Consider the following 12,037-nt stretch of genomic DNA (forward strand, 5'->3'; position numbering starts at 1 on the left):
CAGAATTGTCAGAAACAATGCAAAAACTACCTGCGTTAATTAATCTGTCTATGGCAAATATATGTATAAGTATATATACATATATATGTTTATACATACACACAGAGAGACGGGCATATAGGTTCAAATATGAAATATCCCCATGTCCCCCACAAGTTACTATGTTTGGGCACATGGTCTTAAATGGTGGTGCTGTTTGGGGGAGTTGTGAAATCTTTAGGAGGTGGGGCCTGGCTGGCAGAGGTAGGTCAGTGCAAGCAGGGCCTCAGGAAGCACAGTCCTGTTTCTGGTCCTATCTCTGCCTTGCTCTATCTTGAAGCTTTTTATTCCTTTATCTTGACTACAGACAACTCAGCATCCCACACAGTTCATAGTGTACATTCATGCTGGAGTCTTCCTTAACAATCAGAGGGAGTCAATACCACGCCTCTCCACAGTGGTCATGTTCAATCTGCTCCTGAATCCATTTCTAGAGCTAGTTTCTGCAGAGCCCATGTGCAGGATGCAGAGTTCACATGACAAATTCTTAACTTTGGTGTGATGCTGGCATTCCAGTCCCAACATCAGGCTTGCTTACACTGGTCCTCTCCTCCAGGACAGACTGCACTGACGTGTAGTCTCCACCCATGGATGTTATCGTAAGCAGAACAATGTTCCCTCGTCTATACCTCAAAACATCCACAGCCAGCTACAAGATCAGCGTTTTGTCAACTTGACACCAGCTAGGGTCATCTTGGACCTGGGAATCTCGATTGAAAGAAGAACCCCGCTAAAAGAATGTAGGAACTCTGTGGGTCATTTTCTTGATTAATGATTGATGTTGGAGTGCCCAGCCCTCTGTGAACAGTGCCCCACTGGGCAGATGATCCAGGGCTGTATAAGAAAGCTAGCTGAGCCGGGCGGTAGTGGCTCAAGCCTTTAATCCCAGCACTCTGGAGGCAGAGGCAGGCGGATCTCTGAGTTCAAGGCCAGCCTGGTCTACAAGAGCTAGTTCCAGGACAGGCTCTAGAAACTACAGGGAAACCCTGCCTCGAAAAACAAAAAAAAAAAAAAAAAAAAAGAAAGCTGAACAAGCCAAGAGAATGCATGAATGCAAGCCAGTAGGCAGCCTTCTTCCATGGCCTCTACTTCAGTTCCTGCCTCCAGGTTCCTGCTCTGACTTCCCTCAGTGATGGGTTGATTGGGACATGTAAGCCAAATTAAACCCTTTCCTCTCCAAGTTGCCTTTCGCTGTGGTGTGTCATCACAGCAACAGAAACCAAACTCACACAGCTACCTCACATGCAGAACTCCGCAGGCAGGATTCAGGACCTTGCCATTGAAACTTGACTATGCATATCCCCAATTATGCAGACAGGCCTGATTTAACCAAAGGTTACTTGGGAGATGAGAACTGAGGATGGCATAGTCACAGAAAAGATTACAGCACCAACAAAAGCTGGAAGGATGGCAATGCTGGGAAAGACCACAAGTCAAGGAACACAGACAACTGCAACAAGTTCAAGGTGTCAAGGAATGGATTCCCTCCTAGAAACTCCAGGAAGAACACGACTCTGCCACCACCTTGAATTTATCCCATTAAAACTCACTTCAGGTTCTCGCTCTCCAAAACTGCAAGAGAATACAGTTTATATTGCATTAAGTCAAAAAGGTTATGTTAATCTGTTAGAGCAGCCATAGGAAGCTAACAGTGTCCTCATATGCCACAGTATATATTATAATACCTTGAATGCGAGTCAAGCAGGATGTTTTTCAGACCTACAGAATCAGAATGGAGTACGTGCCTTAATAAAAGTGTTTAAAGCATCACTAGGAGCAAACATTATTAAAGGTGCTACTAGTAAAAATTTACCCTTATCATCTTATTGTAATGAAACAGGCAGCTCCCCCAATCTGTCCCAAAGAAGTCACAGAACTTCCGTGTCCTTTTTACAGACTGTTCCTCGCCTAGCGTAGGAAGGCTTTCTCTTCTGGGAAAGCATCAATGATTCTGCAAAGGCAAACCAGAATTTAAAGAGATTTTAAACCTCTTATTGCTAACCAAAACCTATAACCCAGGCACATTTTCCTACTGTTATTTAGTTCAAATCTCACTCACCACTTGGTTGAATTTTAGTCTGCACAGCTGCTGAGGAATGATAAGCCAGCCATCGGATCGGTGGCTCCCATGTGTCTTAAAGAGCACCATTCCTAAGACGTCGCACAGCAAACCCCTACTGCATCTGCGCCTGCCCACGGCCGGTGTTTCAAAGGGGTTCAGGAACTAAATGTATCATTCCATCTTCATCCTACGTCTAGCTAGCACCAGTTAGAATGCACAGCAGTGTGCTTCTGGCTCTGTGACAGCTGCAAGTCCCAGCTAAGTCTGGGGACTACCGCAGGGCCCTTGAAGAGACCTTCTCTCAAAGCCCAGGAGAAAAGTCCAAAGCAAGGCCCTGGTGCATGGCTGTGACCCAGTGTTCATCCACACCTGACCGCAGAAAACCGAGTCACGTTCTTAGGCCTGGCCATTCTGCATTGCCAGGATATTATAAAATCACAGTACCACAATTGTACTCTAAACTTTTGGCCTAAATTGACTTCCCTTCTCTCTTCCTGACCAGAACCATATGAATGTTACTTAATACCCAAAGCAGTCTAGAGACACACAACAGGACTTCTTTTGTTCCAGACTCTCAAAACCTCTTTGTAATGCATCCCCATATTACAAGAGAGCCACAGCCTCCTGAGCCACACCCACAAGAAGTGAGGACTTATCTCCTGGGGCAGCCTCCTGGTGGTGAAGCTAGTTTGGTTTGCTCCACCCACTTCTAGCCTACCCCCATCTCTGCCTCCATATCACTGCTTCTGTTTGTTTTGGCTTTAGGAGCCATTATTAATATACCCCTGGTAATGTGTCTGTACCTAAAGGTTTTCCCATCCTCTATACAGGAGTGTCTAGACCATGGTTGATCTATTCCAAGCCTTGGAGGGGACAGTAGAGAACACACATAGGCCTTTGCGGTCTTTGAGTAACTTTGACTTCATTGAATTTTTTAATGCTTAAGGTTGCAGAGTGCATCACCCCTGTACAACACATTTACTTTTATTTCTTGTATCTGTTCAATTTATGCTTCATTTTGGACCTGCTAACTTCGGATTAAGAATGCCTAATGTAAAATACATGGCGTTTTGTTTTTTCATTTTAAATGCCATTTGGCAGTATGTTAAAAAGCATTTAGGAAAAATCTCAGCCATGTAACCCTGTTTTTATCTACAAACTAGCCTGCACCTTTTAAATGCCCATCCCCTCTCTGCTTTACTTGGAATTTAGCAATTTTCTTTCCATAGAAACTACAAAAGTCTTGTTGGCATATGCTCTTTGTCTACAATTAATCCTCGTCCTTTTCCCCTCACCATGTTAGTCTACTTTACCACAACACTAGCACAGAAGAGTGTCTCACACAATAGAAATTTTCTCATGGTACTGGAGGTGAGAAATCCTACATCAGGTTGCCAACAAAGGTCAGGTTCTGGGGAAGACTGCTCAGATGCCAACAGCAGTCAAACTCCGGGGAGGACTCTGCTTTGACTTACAGGGGGCCGCTTTTTTGCCAGCATTCACAGGGCAGACAATGAGACAGGAAGCAAGCCTCCTGGAGGCTCTTCCTACAGGGGACAATCTTCTAAGGACCCCATCCTCACGCCCTCATATACACCCAGGTATCTCTCAGTGTCCCATGCCCAGTGCCATTACACTGATAATGAAAGTTTTAGCATACAAATTCTTTAGAGGATAGATTCCAAATCACAGCACTTCCTTCTAGGGGTCTTCAGATGAATCCACAGGCAGCTCTTCTTCACTGAGCAAGCAGAGATGAACACCTGCAGGGGCTCAGGCCCAGTCTAAATGCTAGGTATTTATGTGCGAACGCAGAATGACTGTTACTGGTAGTCCCATTATTCCCAGACCCTAAATATAAATGACTAAGTACACCTTCATCTTCTGAAGGAACATTCTAGGACCCTCAATGAGTTTCTGAAATTTCAGAGAGTAACAAATGTGCCTGTATGTGGCATATTTATCTTGTGTATACATTCTTATGGCAAAGTTTAATTCATAAATTAGACACAGCAAGCAATTAATAACAAATAATAAAATAGAATGACTCAACAGGATAAATACACTGGGATAAAACTGCCCACATCACTAGTGCCCTTTGGGCTACTGTCAAAATAAAGATCCCTTGAACATACGCAATATGATACTGTGACAGATCTGGAAACAATGACAGCCAGTAAATGACCTTAGTAAGCAGAGAGTGTATACATACAACATGCAGACACCAGACCTAAAGGAGATTTGTACACTATAGGAGAGAGCAAGGCAACACAAGATTTCATTTTGCTGCTAAGAATAGCATGCAATTTTAAACTTCTTTCTGGAATTTTCCATCTAGTATCTTTGGACTCACACTCTGCTGTGTTGACTCACCGCAGCAGCCATGGAGATGTGACACTCAGACTTCCCTTCCAGAGAAGCACAGTTGATTGTCAGCTCTCAGCAGCCACTTGGGACTCACCACGGATTTTCGTGCTGAGCTGTGGATCTGCCAGTGCCTAAGGGTAAGAGGTCTGGAGTTGGGATTTTTCCTGCCAACCTGGGGCTTCTATAACACATAACTTTGCTCAGGGAAGCCCCACCCATCCAGCCACAACCTCCTCATAACTGCACAACAGGCTAGAATCTAATCTATCTCCCCACCCTTTTTCCTCCCTGTTTTACTTTTATAGATGTGCAATGAGCAGAGGTTCTCTCTGCCGTCTGCTGGTTCCCATTATGATCTCAATCTGAAATGTCCCAACAGGCTCGGGTGCTGAACACCTAAGCCTTCGGCTATAGATATTATGTGTATGTTCGAGGGACTTCAGACGGTGAAGCACCACAGAAGGAGGTCAATGGATAACTTTTCCTCCTTTAAGATCTCTTCTCAGCTATGTAGCCACAACAAAAACAAAACTGATAAACTCCCACCCCAATATTCCCCCAACTCATTTTTGTACGTCAAACCCAAACCTGCAATTTGCTTCTCAGAAGAGCAAAAACTATACAGCAAGTAATTCCATATAATACCAAAGGGCACATATAGCTCCCAAGTCAACGATACATCTTTCTGGGGACAAATATCCACCTGTGGTATGCAACTAACCAAAGGGTAGAATAACTGTTCTCATAAAGTAAAATTGAGACTAAAAGAAGGCGGGGCTCACTTTAACTCAATACCCGTGCATCTGCCATGCGCCAGGCACTGTACAATGTAGACAAAAGATGCGAAAGCAAACACAAGATGACAGTCTCCTGTTCTCAAGGAGCTCGGGGACAATCTGAGTGCTTATCTTTCCCTTGGCATTCCTCATCATTTTAAACCACTTCCTTAAGCTCTTTATGTGCATATCTTCTGTGCATGTATATATATATATATATATATATACACACACACATATATCTATATAAAGATATATATAGCATATCTTTGTGTGTGTGTGTGTGTGTGTGTGTGTGTGTGTGTGTGTAAAAATTGGGTGAGAAAAAAATGGCTTCAGGTAACTCTTCTGAAATCTTTCCTTAAAACATAATTTGACATAATAAGTAAACATGGTATCTCCTGTCTACAGTCTCAGAATACCCTCCTTAGACCTTAAAGTCTTATTGCTTTTTTTCTTTTTTTTTCTTATTGTTGCACTGTGAAATACAGAGTAAAGGGGAAATACAGTTTACAGAATAGGATAAACTCTACATGAATTCCAGTCAAGCTATAAGCTAGTGTTGTTGGTTTGTCTTTTACTCTTTTGACTCTTTGGACTCTTGGCTTTTTTAAGGGGCCCACCACCCAGCTCCCAAATAAATCACAAACGGAGACTTAGTATTTCTTATGAATGCCCAGCCTTAACCTGGCTTATTTCTAGCCAGCTTTTCCTAAATTATCCCGTCTACCTGTTGCCTCTGGGCTGTCTCCTTCTCCTGCTTCTGTAAAGCTTACTTTCACTCTTGCTCCCCGGCTGCCTGGGTGGCCCCAGGATCCTCCTCTCTTTGTTCTATCTTGCTACTTCTCTTTTTCTTGCCTCCCTCCCACTCCAGAGTTCTCTTTCTGTTTATTCTCTCTGCCTGCCAGCCCCGCCTGTGCTTGCTCCTGCCTTGCGACTGGCCGTTCAGCTCTATCAGGTGTTCTAGACAGGCGAAGAATCACAGCTTCCCAGAGTTAAACAAATGCAGCACCTCTTTACATTGCTAAACAAACAGTCTAAAGCATAAACAAATGTAACACACATTGACATAATATCCCACAACAAACTAGAACATTACCGTATCCTTATATAAAGCTCATTTCTTTCCCCACCCCACCCCCAGAGTTTCAACCTTACACCTCCAACATTTTAGTCTGGATAAACTTCAGACATTACAATCATACTGTTAGATATATGTAGCAATCTCCCAGCTTATATTTAATAGATGCCGATAGTCTCATCATTACTCCAAGTTGTGACAACCAAAAATATCCCTTATATGTTGCCATGAATCCCTGTAGAGCAAAGTTGAGAACTGCTGCCTTAGAAACAACCACAAGCTGAACTTTGCTTGACGTTTATACGAGTACATGTACTTTTCTATGACTTCTCTCTCTCAGCATGTTTATGAGATGCACCCATGGCGTGCTGTGCCTATATTGTTTTTGCTGCTGTAGGGTGAACTGCTGTAGAGATTTAGTGAGAATGCCCCCCATAAACTCTTAAGTTTGAATAATTGGTCCCTTGATGATGGAACTGTTTGGAAGGATTAGGATGTGTAGTCTTGTTGGAGGAAGTGTGTCACTGGGGGCAAGCTCTGAGAATTCCAAAGCCCACACCATTCCCAGTTAGCTCTCTCTTCTGCTTCATGCTTGTGGTCATAGCTACTGCTCCCGTGCCATGCCTGCCTGCCTGCCACCATGCTCACTGCCACGATGGTCACGGGCTCTACCCTCCGGAACTGTGAGCCCCAGATTAAACACTTTCTTTTTTAAGTGGCCTTTGTCATGATTTTTCATCACAGCAGTAGATACGTAACTAAGACAAATACTAATGAAAATGCCATGATTCATTTAATCCGGTTTATTACAGACAGACAGTTTTATACTTTTGACACTTCGCATCTATGAATAGTTCCACTAAAACCACTCCCTACATAGGCCTTGTAGATAATTTCTTTAAGGCTTTATATACCTAAGAGCAGAATTACTTACAGAAGATGCTCATGTTTGACTGTGTTATATTCCAAAACTGGACAGTGGAGGACAATTCCCAGCATACCACATTTTCTTCAACACCTAGTCCTTCACTGACTTATTTTCTTAATGACATTTGGTACTATGAGATATACTTTGCTACCATACAAACAGCACTTCCCCAAACAGCAAATGAGACCTGGCTATACTCAGACACACTCTGTATGAATAAAATGGGGGCAGGAGAGCACAACTAAATGTTTGTACCCAAGAACTGGCTTCATTCCCCTCGCTGCCGTTCTCTTATTTGAAGAAAATATGCTCTATTTGGATATCTGCTTCATGAGCAGGTGATTGAATTTCTTCCCTCTACCTGCTTTTTCCTAGGCTAGATCATAGGAGAGACAAGGAAAATAAAACATGGGGAATGCCATGTTGTCCTGAACACTTAAGCAGACACTCCATTTTCAACTGCAAAAGCATCATTTGAAGAATGTGATTTATGCTGGGCAGTGGAGGCACATGTCTTTAATCCCAGCACTCAGGAAGAAGAGGCAGGTAGATCTCTGTGAGTATGAAACCAGCCTGGTCTACAGAGTAAGTTCCAGGACAGCCAGGACTGTTGCACAGAGAAGCCCTATCTTGCAAAACTTAGAAAAAAAAAGAATGTGACTCATGGTGTTTTAATTACATTTGTTTTAGGTATTATTCTTATAAGCAATTTCAGTGCTAAAGTCTTTGACATAGTTTATATGTATGTATGTAGAGATGGATCACATGGGTGGGTGCACATGTGCACATGGGTGTGAACATGTGTGTGCAGGTGCACCGAGAGGCCAGCTGGTGTTGTCTGTATTCCACAATGGCTCTCCATCTTTTTATTCCTTAATTTTCACTGACCTGAAGCAGAGGTTATGTTTTCTTTTGTAAGATTCATTCATTTTTATTTTATGGATGTTTGTGTGCATGTACATCTGTACTCCATGTGCATGTAGTCCCTGTGAAGGCCAGGAGAGTGTGTCAGATCCCCTAGAACTGGAGTTACAGATTGTGAGTCACCACGTGAGTGCTAGGAATTGAACCCAAGTCCTCTGGAAGATTAGCCAGTGCTCTTAACCACTGAGTAATCTCTCATCTCATTTTACTTCGCCTCTCATTCCTCCACCTTATTTTTTTGAGACAGGACCCCTCACTGAACCTGGAGCTCACTGACTGACGAGACAGGCTGTCCTAAACCTCCCTCCCTCGGTGCTGGGATTACAGGTACCTTATGTCATACCTGAACTCAGGTCTTCATACCTGAGAAGCAGTCACTTGATGAATGATCCATCATCCCCCCCAGTCCCTGTGACACAGTTTTAATTAGCGCTTGTTTAGTTCAGTTTTCATTGGATGGTAAGTGCCTACAATCATTGTAACAGACAGGAAGGAAACCAGTACCAAGAGAAGCATCCATTCACAGAACGCGCTGAATGGGTTCAAGTCTGAGAGGCTGAAGTCCTTGATCTCACGATTACACACTGATTATCTCAGCATCAATGCAGGACGCACAGACACTGTCCCAAATCAAGATTAAGTTCCTAAAACTCATGTCCATCCCCAAACTGTACACACTGAACATGAATGCTGGATGCTCTGCCTTTTTTTTTTAAAGCTAGATATTGTTAGTACACTAAGTTGGTACATAGTCAAAATAACCCTAGTTTTATAAAGAGTTTGACATTGCTATCATGGCTTACTGTTGTCAAGTAAAAGCTTCTCCACAGGTTTACAGTGCCACAAATTTCACCTCGTGTGGGTGCATCTGCTGTACCACAGAAGACGCGAGTGGAGGGCTCCCGAGATTCCCACGGTGGTGAAAAGACGGCCTTGAAAGGTGACTCATTTTGAAGGCCAGCCAGTCACACCAAGCTAACTCTAACAAAGACTCCCATAATTCAGTATGAGGGGAAGTTGGTAAGAAAGATTGGGAAGTCAAAGACTATTTGGGTAGATATTTAAATAAACAGAATGGAAAATCAACCTGAGATGATAACTGATTGGATAAAGTCACTGATTCAACAGAACTTTTCAAACATTCCCTGGTACTATTATTAAAATAAATGGCAGGTCACTTAATGTTAGCAATCACTTACTAGTAAGTTCTCATTATCATAAACTGCAATACTACTAGGCATATTTCTAATGAACGTATGACTGCGCTATCCTGGAGCAATGCCACTGGTTTCCTCAAGCCAGGAAGCCGAAAATGCTCATGAACTTGGCCAACATCCATTCTTTCCATCTAGCTTTGGAAAGTATTCAGTGCTACACCTTTGTAACATAATAGTTATTTAATAACTCAGTAAGCTGGAAAAAGTCATTTTTCCCTACTGAAAATATTAATTGTATTCCACCCAAATAAAAGACTGTCAGCCTTCCTTGGAGGCAGGGGTCATGTGACTAAGCCTGGAAATGAAATATAATTGAAAGATGAATAGGAATATCACTCTCTAGCCTCCCCCCATGTCCTTTCTTCTCTTCTGTTCTACTTCTGCTCTCTGTAGCTGACATCTACTCTCCGGTGACAATCCTGACTTGCAATGGGCACACAGAGAATGACAAATACACAAGGCTGAGTGAGCCTGAAGATGACAATGGCAGGAGCTACTAAGCCTTTATTATCCAGACTTTGGGCAGTAACCAGAAAAATACTTCTACCTTGTTTAAGGACTTCTGTACACATCTCTCAGCCCAGCCCAACCCAAATTAATACAGAGCAATGTTTGATTTTTAAGCAGTAAGTCCATGAGGTAGGACAGGTGGCTTAGCTCTTAAGAGAGCTTCCTATTTGGGAGGCTCACAAATGCCTTTAATTCCAGCTCCAGGGGATCTAATGCCCTCTGTGGTTTCATATGAGCACGCGCGCGCGCGCACACACACACACACCATACACATAAATCAATCCTTTAAAAAGTATGTGCTCTAGTGTGGTGGGAATGAGAAACAGCCCCCATAGGCTTGTGAATCGAACACTTAATCCCCAGCAGTAGTATTTGGGAAGGTGATGGAATCATTGGGTGGGTGAAGCCTTGCTAGAGGAAGTACATCACAGGGTCAGGCTTCCACGGTTTACAGCATGGTTCCACTTCCTGTCCTCCCTCTCTGCTTCCTGTGCATAACAATACGATTGGCCAGAAGACTGCTCCTGTGGCTACCTTGTCTTGACTGATGCCATGCATTCTCCACCATGAGGGACTCCATCCCTCGGAAACCTTAAGTTTTTATCAGGGTGTTTTTATCACAGCAGCAGAAAAGCAACCAGTCTACCCTCAAACCACAAGAAAGGATGCCAGCATTCGTCAGTAATTAACTCTTAATGTGCTGTGTCTTTTAGAGAGAAATAGTTCATCTTGGGTCAGGGAGAACTTTCCACCCCTTCCTTCTCACAGCCCCCTAAAATTCAAGTGCTGCTACTGCAACTGCCAAAACTATCCAGAAAAACCTCAGCATCCTTCAGGTACCGTTTTCCTGAGTCGCAAGCGCCATTACTTCATTCTTCTCTCTCTAACCTCTAATCCTCATAAATACTGCCAAACCCTGGAACGTCCTACCTCAGCCCAGTGGCTGCCCACCACTCAGACCCCAACTTCACCCTAACAACGGTGTTTTCGGACGGTCTCGTCCCTCTAATTAGCGAGAGGTGGACATGAAGAGGCACTTGAAAGCCAAGCAGCCTTTAACCATGGGATAGCAACCGCCAGGAAACTTGACATGATTCTACCTCATGTTCTTCCCCTGCTCGGGACTGTTTGCAAAGACACCCTAAGTCTCTGGAGCAGAAGACAGCTCAGAATAAAGGATTGTGCACATAATTATTTCCAATTAGAGACAGAAGAGCAGGATAAACTCTGACCCTGGAGCCCCAAAGTCATTGTTCACAAATCTACACCTGGTCTGGGCAGGGGAAGAACTAAGGAAGATTACTGCAAAAACAATCACGTCTTCTTTGCTACTTAAACCAAGGAAAGTGTAGGGGTTGAGGAGGGGGAGACAGATTGTCAAAAACAAACCACAGATGGATTCAAATATGTTAAAATAGGTCTACTTAAAAGTGTGCAAAAGAGAAATACAGGGAAAAAAAATCAAATTAATGTGATTACTTAATCTTTCAGTTGTTTTCCTTAAGAAATTTTACAGGTGTCTCAGGGTTTCTTCACATACTGTGAAGACACATCATGACCACAGCAACACTTATAAAGGAGAAACATTTTACTGGGGTGGCTTACAGTTCAGAGGTTCAGTCCATTATCATCATGGCAGGGAGCATGGTGGCACACAGGCAGACATGGTGCTGGAGAAGCAGCTGAGAGTCCTACATCTTCCATGCAACAGGAAGTCACCTGTAACACTGGGAGTAGTTTGAGCATAGAAAACCTCAAAGCCTGCCCCCACAGTGACACCCTTCCTTCAATAAGGCCACAGGGACTCTGACACAGCCACACCTCCTAATAGTGTCACTACCTATTAGATTATGGGGGCCAATCACACAGAAACTAACATAAAAGGTAACCATGAAAAGAGTGGAAGAAAAAACTTCAACAAGATGACAGAAAACAAAAGCAATTTAGCATATAGTACAAAAACAATCTGATGTTAAGATACAATTTCAGTTCTATCAAGGGATGAAAGGTCAATGTTTTTTAGAGAACTGCTTTTAAAATATTTAACATAATGAACAGTTCTATTTTTGATGTGCTATGCAGTCCTTCATCTTGATAGCAAGCAAGATGGCCTTCCTTTACTGTCCCCTCTGT

The 12,037-nt window shown here is 43.1% G+C and overlaps 1 protein-coding gene across 3 annotated transcripts in view; it reads right to left on the reverse strand.

Annotated features, from left to right (window-relative positions):
* Arl15 (ADP ribosylation factor like GTPase 15) overlaps window positions 1-12,037 on the reverse strand; it is a 361,818-nt gene that overhangs the window by 325,226 nt on the left and 24,555 nt on the right. Inside the window, exon 2 of one of the 3 annotated variants that reach the window (XM_038323072.1) lies at window positions 4,475-4,599. The exons of the other annotated variants lie outside the window; for them this stretch is intronic. Coding sequence (XP_038179000.1) covers window positions 4,475-4,486 — 12 coding nt within the window. The 5' untranslated portion in view covers window positions 4,487-4,599. The remainder of the gene's footprint in view (window positions 1-4,474; window positions 4,600-12,037) is intronic. 3 annotated transcript variants of the gene reach the window in all.

This window comes from Arvicola amphibius, chromosome 3, assembly GCF_903992535.2.
Source record: "Arvicola amphibius chromosome 3, mArvAmp1.2, whole genome shotgun sequence".
NCBI classification, from domain to species: Eukaryota; Metazoa; Chordata; class Mammalia; order Rodentia; family Cricetidae; genus Arvicola; species Arvicola amphibius.